Source organism: Cannabis sativa, chromosome 1 (assembly GCF_029168945.1).
Source record: "Cannabis sativa cultivar Pink pepper isolate KNU-18-1 chromosome 1, ASM2916894v1, whole genome shotgun sequence".
In the NCBI taxonomy this organism is placed as follows: domain Eukaryota; kingdom Viridiplantae; phylum Streptophyta; class Magnoliopsida; order Rosales; family Cannabaceae; genus Cannabis; species Cannabis sativa.
The window spans coordinates 33,872,812-33,888,907 of record NC_083601.1 but is presented as its reverse complement, the minus strand read 5'-3'; the positions used below and the strand labels follow the sequence as shown (position 1 = coordinate 33,888,907).

At 30.4% G+C, this 16,096-nt stretch overlaps 1 protein-coding gene across 1 annotated transcript; it reads left to right on the top strand.

Moving 5' to 3' along the window:
- The first annotated feature begins 55 nt into the window (after positions 1-55).
- LOC133036653 (uncharacterized) lies at positions 56-3,989 on the top strand. Its single transcript, XM_061113257.1, has 3 exons — positions 56-400; positions 1,548-1,680; positions 3,594-3,989. The coding sequence occupies exons 1-3, from the start codon at positions 297-299 to the stop codon at positions 3,738-3,740; spliced, it is 384 nt and encodes a 127-aa protein (XP_060969240.1). The 5' UTR covers positions 56-296; the 3' UTR covers positions 3,741-3,989.
- The last annotated feature ends 12,107 nt before the right edge of the window (positions 3,990-16,096 follow it).

Genomic DNA, 16,096 nt, shown 5'->3' with positions numbered 1-16,096 from the left:
TGCTAAAAAGGTATTAGTAGTGTCTAGTATATTTATAGGGATATGATTTTATCTTGTGATTGTACTTTCACGGAATGTATTCCGTGATGTACGACAGCCGTCAGATGAGGGACTTATTTGATCTGACGGTTGAGATTGATCTAGGGGTAATTAGGGTTAAAAAGTAGAAACGTACCCTGACACTCATTTAATGTACCCCGAGACCCATCTAATGTACCACGGAATACATTCCGTGAAAGTACATCACGGAATACAGTTTCTCTCTCTAGATTTTTCTCGTTCTCTGTCTCAATTGTATGGCCGCCAATTCCAGTAGCCGAGGGATCACCAGCTTAGGGAAGCGATTCGTCGACCAGATCTGGACTCGCGATCCTTCTCGACTCTCTGCTCCCATTCTCAGGTAGTTTCATTTTTCTTTTTTGTATACTTTTCTTGTACATTTTCTCGGGAAATCTTTCTCTCTTGATTCATTGAACTCGTTTTTTTTGCTATGTATGTTAAGTTTTATGTGTTTGGATGAGGTTTGATTGTAATAATTAGCTTTCTTGTTTTATTGATTTAAAAGAATATTATGATTTGGTAACTCGACAAACATTTCTTGATTGTTTTCTGGAATTTGATTTGGTTAGATAGATCAATTAGGGGAAATCGTTCACTCTTGATTCGTTGAGCTCGTTATTTTGTTATATATGTTAAGTTTTGTGTATATAGATAAGTTTTGACTGTAATAATTAGCTTTCTTGTTATATTGATTTTAAATTATATTACGATTTGGTAACCAGACAAACATTTCTTGATTTTTCTCTGGAATTTGATTTGGTTAGATAGATCAATTAGGGGAAATCGTTCACTCTATATTCATTGATGTTGTTGTTTATTTTTTATAACTTAAATTTTGTTTATTTTTTCTTCAAGTAATTTAAATTAATAAGCTAATTGAATTTGACGTTTACTGATCTTCTGCAACCAAGGTTCGCCATTTTATTTTTTGAGTTTATTTTTGGCCGTGGGGGCTAATTTGCAAAAGAAGTTTTTTGTGCAAATGAGTTTTTGAGATTGATAATCAATGTACAGATTTAAGAATAAAAATGAAAGCTTTATGTGTTTGTTGTTTTGTTTCTGGGAAAGTGTTAGTTTGATAAATATGTCAAAAATGAGCTTTCTTTTAGCTAAGATTGAGTTATGTAATAACTTGATGAGTTTGTTCTTTTCTTTGTATAGCTTCGTTTGAGATCTAAACTTTTTTTCTTTTTTCAATTATGTACTTTCTAATCGATATTTGTATATAGTTTCTTTTATCATCTCTTTTTGAGTTCTGGAATTTTTCTTCCCTTCATTTGGGTATTCAAAAAAGTAAGCTCATCAGAATTTAGTTCTTGATTTCTTTTTCAATGTATATATGTGTTTTGCTAACAGTGTGGTAGAGATTTTGGTAGTCCTGTTGTTATTTCCGTCCATATTTAGGTCTATTCAGGATTATGGTTTTGTGTGCTGAAAGGATTCATATCTTCATTGATATTTTTTCTCTCTATAATGCCGGCGTTAAGTTTTTGTCATTGCTGTGTGCCATTACTGTACATTGGATGTGACCAACCCTGGTTTTTGTTGAGTGAGGATGTGGTGGATTTTCGATTTGACCACTTAGCTGAAGACGAAATTGAAGGACGTTACTTAATTTTCGTAAGTTTGTGTATACTTAATTATTGATTGATATTCAGTCAAAAAAATTATTGATTGATATCAGTGTTAATTTTTCCTATAATTATGGTTTCTACATTTATAGTATTTAATTTAATTTGCATTTTCTTAGATTTTGGGAGTAATAATTATATTTGTACGTTTACCTTTTTGGAATCATGATTATAAATATAGCCTTATTTATATTGATTTTATTCTATTTTGCGCCATTATATATGGCTTTGGCGCCTTACAAGGCTTTAGCACCTATTATATGGTTGGGCCCCTAATTATTTAGGGTAGTTTGTTTAAATTTTCATATTTTTCGGTATTGAATGTATAAGAAAATTTTGACACAATAATATTTTAAAGTTAATAAGTTATGCACTATACAGATTTATTAGTCAGAATAAAAGTATTATTTTGGTTAAGGTATGATTTAAAGAATATCTTAAACTGAAATAAAGTTTAAGAGGGTTTACTTTAAACGTTAATTCCTACTAGCTATGTTTTGGTTTATATTTTTTTAGAAATTTTCAGTATAAAAGGAAAGTGTTTTGAATTTTAGTATTCAGATTTTAATATTATAATTAATTAAGTAAATTGAAGAATAAGAATCTTGAGGATCTTGTAATAAAGGGAGGTGGAAACACTAATGGTCTAATGAGAATATATTGGTTTAGATATATTTGGGAAGTCAAATTATTATGAAAATCTAGTTTGTTCTCAATATTATGGGAATGTACCAAAATTATTATATTATTTGTATTTTTAAAGAATTTCTGGATGAGTGGTATTAGTTTTTTGATGGAAGAAATGGAAGTACAAATTTGATGGATGAGTTGCACCATTGTTTATGGCTTTGGTGCCTTTTAAGGTTTTCAAGCATGATTTATGGCTGGCCCCTAATTATTTAAGATAATTGGTTAAAATTACAAGATATCATGAATTTTAAATATTATAAAATTTAATATCTAACAATTATGGTATATAATTATGAGATTATTGCCTTATTAGTTTATTATAGATAACACAATATTAATTTTGGGTATATAAATTATAAATATGAGTTTATTATAGATAACATAATATTAATTTTGGTATATAAATTATAAATGTGGGATTTTGTAATAAATTGGAGATAGGGACATTAATTGTGAATTGAGAATACTTTATTTTATTTATTTTATTTTTGGGAAGATATTTAAATAAATGGGAAGTAAATACTAATGAAGTATTGAGATTATTGCCTTAATAATTGTATAGGAAGATACTAATATGAATAGTTTTTATAATAATTTGAATGGTATAATAATTAGGAGGTTATCTATTTAAATAATAAATAAGGAAGCATTATGTCATAATACCGAATTGGATTAATTAATATTAATTTAATATTATTAATTAAATGTATGATGAAGTGGTAATAGGAAAATGGTACTTTTGAATGTGAAAAGTGTAATCTTAAGTTTTAAGGATATTAATACAATTTTAGTTTAATTTAAGTTGAATAAAGATTATAGATACTATGTTTTACGCTATAAATAAAATAATAAATAATTTCACTTATTAAGGATTTTATCATGTTTTAGTCTATAAATAAGTAATATTTTTAAGAGATAAAATGAAATAATTAGCATATAATATGTTGAATATTTAAGGAATAATGGGTATTAAAATGAAAATTTTATTTATGTTTGATTTTAAAAGGGTAAAAGCAAGGAATAGAGATCCTATGAAGGTTATGAAGTAGAATGCTATAGTTTAGTTGTTACTAGCCAAAGGGTAATCCCTTTGGCTAGTTCTAGTATTTTATAGGGAGATCTAGTTGCTTAGTCTTGGTGGTTGGTTGATTCTCTTCAGTTTAAATAGCTTTCTAATTAAAGTTTTATGTTGTTTTTTGATGTTTTTTTCAGGTGGAACTTCAGTATTTTATTGAGTTAGGAGCGTTGTTTGAAGATGTTATAGCTTTATTGTCTAAATTTCCGGGGGCAGTTTTGTCCCATGGGGCTCGCTCTAAGATTTTAGCGGCCCATGGTTGGCAAAGCATGCTCTGCGGTTAGACGATGAGCTATCCTGGTTCGAGGAGGTTCCAGCGCCGGTGGCGGACGTGGGCGTCGTAAATTCATGAGTGATTTTAATCACTTTGTCAAAAAAAAAAAAAAAAAAAAAAAAAAAAATACTAATTGTATATATAGGCGAGAGTACCCACAGCAGAGAGGCCAGATGACCAAATCTTGTTAAGAATATTTTTATACATTTGTCTCGTTCATATACATCTACATATAATGTATATATGCCATTTTGTTTTATTCTTTTTGCAATTATATATAATATTATGATGGCACGTTTGACAAAATTTAGAATTTAACATAATTACAAAAAAACTTTTGAAGGTGTGGGTAAACAATATATAATTTTTGTATAATTATGATTATTAACTTATTAAAAAATTGAGATAAAAGTTCTTAAAAAATTTATTCTAATGTAGATAATTCTCTAATTTTAAAAAATAGCAGTAATAGTCACTAAGTATGAAATTTTTGTAAGTCTATTGATTCTTATTTTAATAGATCCATTTGTTGCTTCCAAAAATATCATGTGTTAATATTAAATTACAATATAAATTCTTAAAAAGTTCACTTTAATGTATATAAGTCTCAAATTTCGAAAAATTATGGTAATAGCTCCAACCTTAAGATTCTTTTTTCGTCAATGAAGGGTATTTTCAGTGAGAACAAATTTTGCCAATGGAGAGTGTTTTTTTCGTCATTGATGATTATCAATGACAATGTGTCGTCACTAAAAGGTTATCGTTGATAACTCGTTGCTGAAAATAAGTATCAATAATGACATTCAAGGTCCTCGTTGAAAATAAATATCAGGGACAATAGTATAGTCATTTATAATTTTATAATATGTAATTATTTTTTATATATATTTTTAAATATTGGGATTGACGACTTAGTCTAAGTCATCACTAATTATACTATTAATGACTACTAAGTCTTTTGGGATACGTATTAGTTTTTTAAAAAATAAATTTTGATATATATAATAATTGTTGTTTGATTTTTTTTTTGTTGGGGTAACCGATAAAGGTTAAGATAACAACGGTAACAAAAGTTACACAGAATGAGGAGGGATTTCTTTCATCCAAGAAAGTTCATTGTCTATCCTAAGGCATGCTTAGCCAATCTATGAGCCTCAACATTAAAGTTGCGGCTAACATGAGAAAGAGATGCCCCAGGAAAACTAGACAATAGGACTTTAATATCAGAAAAGATAACCCCCAGTTCATTTAAATACACAGTCTGGCCCTCCAAAGCTGAGACCAAAGAAAGTGAATCAGAAAAAACTTTCTCCACGGGAAGTCCCACATCTTGAGCCCAACGCAATCCTACTAGTAAAGCAACTGCTTCTGCCTGTAAAACTGAAAAGGAACCTGCAAATGAGATAGTTAAACCAATAAGTTAGTTGAGGTTACACATATAATTTGTAATAATTACACTTATGTTAGAATCTATTTTTATAATATTGAAGTAAATAGATAAAAGGATATATAAATAGAAAATGTTCTAACCTTAATTGGAAAACCTTAAAATCTAATCCTTTTCTCTCTACCTCCCTCATTATTTTCGCTTGTGTGGCGCCAATGCAGATTAAGAACAGCGTGCTCTGCCACTACTCTCAATCGAATCTCGTGTCCATTTTCCCAACCCTGAGCACCCCGAGCCCCAACATCTCTCTCCCTCTCTTGTTCTCTCTCTCTCTCTCTCTCTCTCTCTCTCTCTCTCTCTCTCTCTCTCTCTCTCTCTCTCTCTCTCTCTCTCTCTCTCTCTCTCTCTCTCTTTGTGTGTTGTTGCTTGCTTGGTGGCATCGCCAAGCAACGATAGTTATTTCTCGAGTGACAGTGGTCCAATCAAACCACACCAAGGTGCTCGCAGCATCTGGAAACCCGAACCCAAGGATTTCATCCCTCTCTCGCAAACTCTCTCTCTCTCTCTCTCTATCTCTTTCTCTTTCTTTGTTTGACTTTTACCGGAGCCGAGGTTTCCCTAACTTCAATTTGGCCTCACCAATCATTAACGGGCCAAAGGAACCCAATTTTCGATTTCCCCGTGTCAAGATCTCTTAGTTACATTTCACATGTAATATTATTGAGTAACTACCAAATTGGAATTGAAAAAAAATAAAATGAAATGAAATTGACAAAATGGTGAAGGGGATCGATTCTTACAAAGAAAAAGATGGAAATAAATTAAATGAAATGGATAAAATGATGAAGAGAGTGAGGCTTTAGAATTCATTCCGCCCTAACATCACTGACGATAAAGTTGTCATTGATGATCTATTCACTGACGAAGTATCAATCCATTAATGATGACTTTGTCGTCGGTGATGTTTTTAGTGGAAAAACTCGCACCCATTGTTGTGGTATTTGTGGTATTTTAACACGCAAATATACGTACGTATCGTTAACAAGTTATAGACTCACAAAGAGTGATGTCGATTCCACAATGATTGTAGTTAAGTACTTTAAAACCTAATTTTTATTTCTATTATTAAGAGAAAATTAAAGGTAGAAAACAAATAAAGAAATAATGAAAATAAGAAGCACGTAAATCAATAAGGAAATTAAAGATGATTAAAAGTTAGGGTTTTCGATTTCAATTGCATCTATTGATTATGGTTTAACATGATTCTATTCATATTACCAAATTCTATGCAATAACATGTTTACTTATGTAATTTATAGTCTTTTTAAATATATAAACCTCAATTACATGTAAATTTTCTACTCTTGTGATAAATTAAATATGTAAAATGCATTAAACACATCCAAACCATATAGGTACCCTTGTCCTATATCGAAATTTAGTTTTAATTTACTATTGCATAATTGACACTCACTTCTCAAATTTTGTATCAAACTCATAAACAATTAATTGATGGTCAGACAATTAAAAGAAATTAAAAACGAATAAAATAAAATACGTAGAAATTGAGGGAAAATTAAATCGTATTAAAATCAAAAATCAATGTCAAACAATATCCATCTAAACCCTAATGAACTGTTTAGCTACTCATGTTCATCGTAGCAATTTCACACATATTAATTTATATTAGAAGAAGAAAATAGAGAATAAAAGAATGTTGAAAATCCTGGAGAGAAAGCCTTCAATATTGATTTTGCTCTCTGAAATTCGTACTCCTTGATTGCTTGTTGAAAACTATTGAAGTCCGCTTCTTTTATAGACAAAAAATGATAAAAAAAAAAAACAAAGATAAACGACTCTAAAAACTTATTTTTCTTGGGATTTGTTAGGCTATTTTTAGCCTAAGTTTCGGGTCACATTTTATAGTTGTTTTTCTTCTTTGTTATTATTTTTGGAATAGAATTACGCTTGTTTTCTTTGGTTTCAGGTTTCTACACTTGGAATGTATAAATTGGATAAATTTCAGAAAACAGTGATCTATAAAATAGAGAAAAATTTGAAAGAGAATAAAGCTGAAACTTTAAGCCTAAATTCTACTATGTTCTGATTATATTTTGGACAAAGTCAAAACATAAAAGTTTTAGATCTCTTTTCTATCTTTCCAACGCATCTTGAATCAGCTCATTTAGAGTTTGTATGAGAAAGTTATGCCCATTTTACTAAAAGAGATCGAAGTAGAAAATTCCAGTCGCCGCAGCGAGATTTCCATGGCCGCGGCCAGAAAGTCTGGGCAGAAACGTGTTTTTTTGATGCACTTCTGGTCGCGGCGAGACCACTTTTGGCCGCGGCGAGCGTCCGTACGGTCAGGGGTATTTTCATCCGACAAACCCTAAAAATTAGATATAAATAGAAAACTGTGATTGGAAGTCGAGGGAGGCGATTTGGAGACCTAAAACACAGCAGAAAGTGGCAGGAAGAGCAGAGTGATTCAAAGTGAAGATCCAGAGTCTCAATCCACCAACAGTTTCTTTCTCTATTCCTCTTTAATTTATTTATGCTGAATATTGCTATAGGAATGGTTATGGATTTATTTCTGAACTAAATTTCCCATTTAGGGAGGATGATGATTGTTGTTTAATGTTTTTGCCTAGTTAATGTTTAATTGCCATTCCTCATTCTTGATTGTGAAATTATCTATATTTGTGTTTAATTCCATGTGTAAGCTTGGTCACCTTCTGCATGTTCAATGATCTCAATTCAAAATCTGAAAAGTGAGAATTGAGAATGCTAAAATTGGATAATCGATGTTCTATGTGAAACGAGAGTATTCACATGACTTATGTGACAAGTAGAATATTGCTTAATGCTGATTTCATGTTAGTTTAATTAAGAGATTAATTAGAGAACATGTGATTTAGAACCTAGAAGATCAAAAAGAGTTAGGTTAATTTATAATCTGTCATTCACTTCAAGAAAATGATAGCAATTAGGCATTAACAATTGAGTAAACAAACAACAGGATTCTCCTCCCTATTATCTCATCTTGCTAAGCTTTCAATTGTGTTATTTAAGTTTTCTAAATTACTTTTATTCTTTTTAAATCATAAATACTTTTGATTTGCCAAATAGAATTATAAGTATAGTTTAGTAGTAATTAATCCAATTCCCTGTGGTTCGACCTCACTTGCGTAAGTATACTACTTGATTGCGTGCACTTGCGTAGTGTTTATAATTTTCGTAACAGGATTAGAAGGGGTGGGTCGCGACATGGATATCCTATGCCGCGACATAACCCCCTTTTATTTGGGCAGTGAGCTTTCTGTTGCGTTGACTGGTAGTATTTTAGCCATAACTCTCTTTATATTGTTCAGAATTGGACGATTGAAGATGTTCTAGAAAGATAAAAGAGAGATCTAGATCTTTTATGTTTTGACTTTCTCTAAAATCTGATCAGAACATAGTCTAATTTAGGCTTAAATTTCAGCTTTATTTTCGTGCACAATTTTCTCTATTTTATAAATCATCTTTTTGTGAGATTTGACCAATTTATAAATTTCAAGTGTCGAGACCTGAAATTAACAAAAATAAATGTAATTCTATTCTAAAAAGTGGTAATAAAGAAGAAAATTAACTCTAAAAATAACATAAGTAATAAGCTAAAAATATCCTAACACCTATTCCTACAGTTGTTTTTCAAAAAAAAAAAAATTTACTGACGACATTGTCGTCATTGAAAGTGGCATGTCACTATTGATGTTTAATTTTACAAAAAAATAGAAAAGTGTTTATCGGTGACAATCCTTAAATGTCGTCACTGATACTCTCACCTTTAGTGAGGACTTTAGGCCATCACTGATAATGTTGTCATTAAAGGCTATTATTTTTGTAGTGGTACCCAATTCTATATTTGTTGTTCCCAAAAATATTACATGTTATATTTTATTGGTCCAAATCAAAATCTATTTGTTTTCTTTCTTACTTACTTTCTTCTTCTTCTTCTTCTTCTTCTTCTTCTTCTCGTTGCATCCCCAACCCAACCTGCCCAACCTCGATCTTCTCTTCTAAAACTCTTCAATTCCCATTAGCAAAAGGGGTGGCTCCAAAATAGAATAAAGAATGTCGAGTGAACTTGTCAAACCAACGCTTAGCCACTCTTGTTAAGGAGGTTGGGAATAACATACATCACAAGTTGAATCCAATATTATTGGCTCGCATCATTGTATTGAAATTACTTAAATGTCCCACCGGATCAGTGGTTCCATCGTATGAAAGGACGTGGAGGTTCTTAAATTCTTTTGAGAATTGTGAATTACTTATATCAAGATGCAACGATTTAATTTCTTTGTCTGAATCATATCTAGGCAATTTTCCTTGCTTTCCATCTTGATATCTCCAGAATTATTCTTCTAATTGTATGACCCTTAATTGGATGGGGTCATAAGATGTTTGATTGTCTAATTATTCACGCAAATATAGTGTATTTCTATTCAATTTCTTGCAAAGGTCTAGAGCGATACAATTCAAGTGTTCATGCAAATCAGGTTGTCTTCGATTTAGATATTCTCGCAGATCATGTTGATCATATTTTTCACGATGTTGCTCTCGCCTTGTATCATAATTGCTTACCGGTCTCGTAGGCGAGACACTTTCAGATTGGTAACTTTGCAAGTTACTAGACTGATCTGAACGTCTTGATTATTATGATGAGTGTTACGCCTCACATGTTGGAAAACTCCCCATGTTTGGGATCGTGAGGATCAACCTTGTGTTTGGCTTATCCTTGATTCACTCACAAACAGTGTCTGATTCATTTCTTTGAGAATGCACTTCTTGCCTTGCCTGGCGTCGTTCAAATAGATAAGACATGTAGCTTCTGCCTGCCCTTTGTGGACCTTGCGGTGGTCGATGATGATTTTGTTTTGGTGGAGACCTCGTATTTCTGTGAGAAGGTTCTGTCGCTTCAGGTTGCATTTGTCTTTCATTTGATTTTTTAGGATTTTAAGGGATCTCCCTGTCAACAAGAATTTTCCTAGTATTCCCTGGTTGTTAATCATGGAGATTTTCTTGATTGTTTTCTTCAACAGGGGCATCTACATTCCTCCTCGTCCTTGACCCATGAGGCCTCCCTCGTGGACGCCTTATAGGTGGATCAGTTTGTGTTGGGGGTGCATCATCTCAAGTCCCCTTGACAACTGCCGCCTCGCATTCTAGTTTTGCATTTCTTTGATTTGACTTGGCTAATTTTTGTGGAAGTTTTCAATTTTTCGATTCTACTAGAGGAACATAACAAGTGGGGTCATAGGCTCCACGATTTCTTCTTTGAATTCAGTCCTTATAAAGTCTCATTCTATAGGACCTCTTCCAACACTCTAACTTTTTGGGGGATGAGTATACTCTACTCTAATTTGAATAATAAATACTAACAGATACCAACTACTCAAGCCCAAAAAAGGGTCGGTGAGCCCTAATCAGAATATGAGTTATACCAATCTCTTGGGAAAAAGAGAGAAAACCTTAGCGCTCACAAACTCCCCATTTTATTCACTTTGTTGATTTTTCTTTTGGGGAGAAATATAGAATTATTATGTTTGTATAATTAGGGTTACATTTTTTTTTTGTAAGGGTATAATTAGGGTTACAATTGAACTGGTGAATGTGGACTGATTTAAGAGATACTTTTTTTTTTTTAATTATTATTTTGGACAAAAAAAAAAAGCAAATAACCGTACTGGGCCATTAGTTAGTGTACGTACTTATTTTATTTATTTGCTTATCATTTTGACAAGACTAACTCCCTCACATTTAACTTTAGGTATAAATATTTGTCCGAATGGGGAGTGTTCTCTCACGAAACAAATAATATTATATATTATTCTTCTCTCTCCCAAACACACATTATTATTTATTTCTCCCTTAAAGCTATAGCCGAGTCAACTATGTGATCATTTGGTTGACTCCATAACTTGCCCATGTAGCAATCTATGTCACCCATCGAAAATCCCAAACCATGCCTTTGCCTTTGCCTTTGGACCATCCCACATAATTGGTTTTTTTTTTTTTTTAATATATATTATAATAACAATATGGACTACGTAACATGTCCTTTTTTTTTTGTGGGGGGTTTTACAATTCCAGATGAATACAGAATTGTGGCATGACTTTTCCTATCTTACTCCGCTTTATATGGCTATATGTTCTTTATTTTCAAAGTCCACGTTCCTCCTCCAAATAATCTACTCTACTATTTTCTCTCAAATTAAAATTGAAATAAAGGTTTCTTTGCTCCTTCACAAATTAAAGCAATAATAATAATGAAATAAATATAAATCATATATATAAAGCTAGATAATTTTGAGTGCTTCACATGCACATATACATATATCTTAATTAATAAATTGAAATTCATTTGGTGGAGGACAAATAAAGCTAAGCTAATGTATGCCTGTCTTAAGCATTTGGCTATAAAGTACTGAGGTGGAGTCTCCGCCGGTCACCACCGTCTCCACCGTCCCTAGTCTTTCTCCACACTTTCCTCTTAATTAATTTATGTATATTATAATCTACTTTTACACTACACGAACTCATCAAAAACTTGATAAGCAAGAATGAGTTGTATTATTAGTAAGAGAAGAGGATTTGTTGTATTAAACTATTATTTTCTTTTGTACATTTCTATGTCACTTTTGGCTGGAGACTTTGTAAAAGCAACTTGGTTTTGGTTTTTCATAGTTTATTCGTAAATGAAATATATGGTTGAAAAATCAAGGCCTATGAAATTAATACTTTATCAAGATGGTATATTATATTTGTAATACGGCTATTATTATTAATCTTTGACCAATTCAAGAAACTGGGAAAAATAACTTTTAAAACCAATGATAATAAGATTAAAATGTATTTTGTTGCACAGTGCAATTTTTTTATATACGCGGTATAAGTATATGTAATTACTTGGATTTTATTTTTAACACTATTAACTATTTAATTTTTTTAAAACTTTTTTACAAGTAATCTTAAAAAATTACAAACACACGTAATTATGAAAAAAAAAATTAATTAAAAAGCTATATTATATGGTGAAATAGATAAAAAGTTACATCAAAATAAAACTATGTATTATAAATTTTTCTAAATCTATATAATTTGGAGACATAGGTACAAATAAAGCTATGAAATCCTTAACTCTCCTTTAATTCCCATATTTATATGTATATTTTGCGAATCTACTATATAGGCTTAGACTTTCCACTCTATACCAATTTAGTTTAGCTTGCATACCCTATTATAGGGACCTTGCCCCCTATCCAAAGAGCTAGGACCTACCTTTCAACATTACCCTTCTTAATTCTCTACTATTTTCATTTACATATTTATTTATTTATTTTTTGATGGAACCATTTACATATTTATTTAAGAGCATTCTTTTGTTTTTGTTTTTTTTTTTTTTGAAAGGGACCTTTTCTCACCACACGCGTTTATCAATTTTCCTTGCCCCAACAAAGGTATACACTAATACACTATTTACCTATACACTACACCACCAACCCTTTATTAACAAAGTCAATACCTTAACGAGTAAAGAAAAAAAACTTCACTTTTTTTTTTTTTTATTTCTCTTTTGTAATATTATTTAATTTTATAGTTTTGCATTTGGTTGAAATTGGATAAGGTTTTTCCTTTTCCCTTCTTTTTAAAGTTACTTTAAATAAATATTACTTCAAGACTCAAGAGGGACACAACACAACACAATCTAGTTGTAAATCTTGCTTGTAACTCTCTATTCAAATTAAGATTGTAAGTTGTTGTAACTTTGTAATGTCGTTTTTTCGATTTGAGATGAGAACAATTGAATTGTTTATAATTTGCTACTACTCTCTTTCACCTCATAATAAACTAGATAATTATGAGTGAAAGAAACAATCATTATTTCCAAATACGGATTAGGAATAGGCCAAATCTCAGCTGTTGTGTTACTTATTGGGATACGGGTCTAATGATTTCGCCACCTACCCATTTGACGAAAGGGAACATCCTAAACCAAAGAAGAAGGGAATGATTTCTCTCTCTCTCTCTCTCTCTCTCTCTCTCTCTCTCTCTCTCTCTCTCTCTATGTATATATATCTTAAAAATAAATGTGTAATTTTACTTGGTACACATTAATAGAATAGAATAGAATGGTCCCGGACTAAAATTTAAAAAGAAAAAAATAGAAAAAGGAGAGAGTAATTATAGGAGCAGTAATATAAGTTGGTCCCAAAAGCAGTTGGACAGCATTGGGGTGTCATCTTCACTTAACAGTAATGGGCTGGACAGCATGTGCAAGGGGAGGAAACACAGTACGTTAGTCGGCCAGATTAGGCTGTACTTCCCTGGCATTGACTTTCCTGGGCCTATTTTGTCATCTTTATAGGCCCATTTATCATAGCCCAACACTTAATTGGCTAAACCAAACTTGTTCACCTTCAACAATACTCTCTCTACTTTATTACGACTCTTAACTTTTCTTTACATAAAAACCAAATAAAGGGAAAAGGTCACATTTAACTTCCACTCCACCACAGTTAATATAGTAGTTAATAATATCATTACTATAAGAAAAAGGAAAGACCATAGTAATTTACAATTCATAACTCCCCGTCGGCATTGTAATTGTAAATATATAATAATAATATAGAATTAATTAAATGAATCCTTTTTTCACTTGGTCTCCACCATTCTTTTTAGTTTGAAAAACATGCCCTTTTGTCGTGCTTTTTCTCTCACCGTTTTGAAAAAACCAACCCCTTTACAAATTTATAATTAATAGTCTTTGATAAATAAAAACCAGTCTTATAATTTGATTATCAAGTCAACTTATACTATTCTCTCTCTCTTGATTCTCACATACACTTTCGTTAAAAACACTCTAACGTACAGTAACAATGTATCATCAATCAATTTTCATATATGTATATTTGTTTTTTCAAGGAATCATTTTGGAGCTGCATTTGAACTTCAAATGAAAATTGTAGCCTAGTACTACTAGTCTCGTGCTCTTTGCACGTCCTAAGAAAATATTGTATCATTACTTCTAATAATTATTGGAAAAATGTTGACAAAATAATTGTTGTTACATTGCTAAAATAATTGTTGATGCATTCTAATAAGTCAAAAGTTGTGTTAAAATCGACACGTAAAAATTGTGTTAAATTCAACAGACACTTATATATACTTAAATTTATTTTTTAGATATTATAATTTAAATTTAAATTTACATATTTAAAAAAAAAAATTTATTGTTATTTTTTCTAAAAACTCATCGATATATTTTTAAAAATTACTTTTCGATTGTTTTTTTTTACATATTAATAAAAAAAATTTCTATTATTATTTTTTTAAACGGCACATATTTAAAAATATGTTTTCTTATTAATGTTTTTTTTAAAACAATAAAATAAAGAAAGCCTTTATGATATGTGACATCCTTACTTATTGTAGTTACCATTTTTTTTTTTATCTTTTCTAAAAAATACAATTAAAAATATAAAGAAATAAAATAAAAATTAAAAATATAACTAAATATACATACATTACACACATAATATTATCAAGTTTATATAACACTAAATATTTTGCTTGCATTTTTTTTAATTTTATATTATTTTCATTATTTAATAATTAAATTTAGTTATGGTATTAAATAACAGATTTTTTATAGCAATAAAATTAATAACAATTTATATATATTTTATGTTTTTAAATAAATATTAAATTTGTATTAATTTTTACATTTGTGCATTAGTATACAGTACTAAAACTTGATATAAATATATCATAATTTTTTTTGTGTGTGTTTTTACATATCTCAATGGAGTATTGTGTAGTGTTAGGGAAATTTTATGTTTAAAACTGTGTTTTAAGTGGTGAGTAGTGAGTGAATAGTTTGTTTTTGGGTAAAGTAGTAGTAAGAGAGTGAATAGTGTTTACTTTTCTAAAGTGAAAAGTTTATTTTGTAAATAGTGTATAGTATCATTGGTCGGCGGTACAAACGGTGATCAAACTCGCGTGTTTAATTTACTTTGTTTTGTTTCTAATCACTATAATATTTGTTTATTACCTTTTACAATTCATAGGACTTTTGATTGGTGACATCCTCTAGTGCTCTATTATATTAGTAAATAAACAAAATCAACCAATCAAATTGCTGTAAATCATAAGTCATAATAAAATATAATAATTTTCCCTCAATTTAATGCTGCGTTTCTATTATTATTATTTTTAACAATCAATATTTATTATTATTATTATTATTTCAAAAGAGGCTGTGTTTATATTGAGTGGCTCATAAACATTTTATTTGAGTAGTTACCCTTTATTTATCAACTTCATGTTTTCACTATGTTCTCTCACATTAAAGGTAGCCTTATTTTTTTGGTTCTGTTTTCTTACTCAAAAGAAGGAATTGGTTCAAATTCAACAATGGGGTATGAGGAATTCGGGGAATGTAGTATTAGTTACATTTTTCTTTTTAAAAGGGATGGAGTTTAAAATAAAATTCATGAAAAAAAGCTATTACTTAGTAGTTAGGACTTAATGCCACCACTTAGCTCTACTTTTCCTATAATCTAGTTAAGAGTGTAAACACGTGAATTATTACCCTGGACTAGGAGGACATGATTAGAAATTTGATGGTAAAAAGAAGAAACAAAATGATTTGTGTTGTTGATTATTGGTTCATTATACACACTTTATACTTTTACACCAATGGTAAATCTTCATAACAAACCCGCCACACATACATGATGTCAATAAAATTAAAGACCAAAGCAAGAATATTTGTCAAAAGGACAAGAAAATGTCTTAACTTTGTGGAAAAGCAGATTATAATTATGTCAACCAAAGAAGTTACAATAGGTTTTGGCTTGAATTATTGCATAATAAGAAAAAAGAGTAAGAGAAAGTAAAAAACACACAATCAATCAATTCAAACCAATGTTTAG

What these genes read in the sequence shown, in the direction of transcription:
- LOC133036653 (XM_061113257.1), top strand. Translation starts at nt 297, where the DNA reads ATGGCCGCCAATTCCAGTAGCCGAGGGATCACCAGCTTAGGGAAGCGA. An exon ending in CTCTCTGCTCCCATTCTCAG is followed by an intron (nt 401 to 1,547) that starts GTAGTTTCATTT and finishes GCCGGCGTTAAG; the next exon opens with TTTTTGTCATTGCTGTGTGC. An exon ending in AAGGACGTTACTTAATTTTC is followed by an intron (nt 1,681 to 3,593) that starts GTAAGTTTGTGT and finishes TGTTTTTTTCAG; the next exon opens with GTGGAACTTCAGTATTTTAT.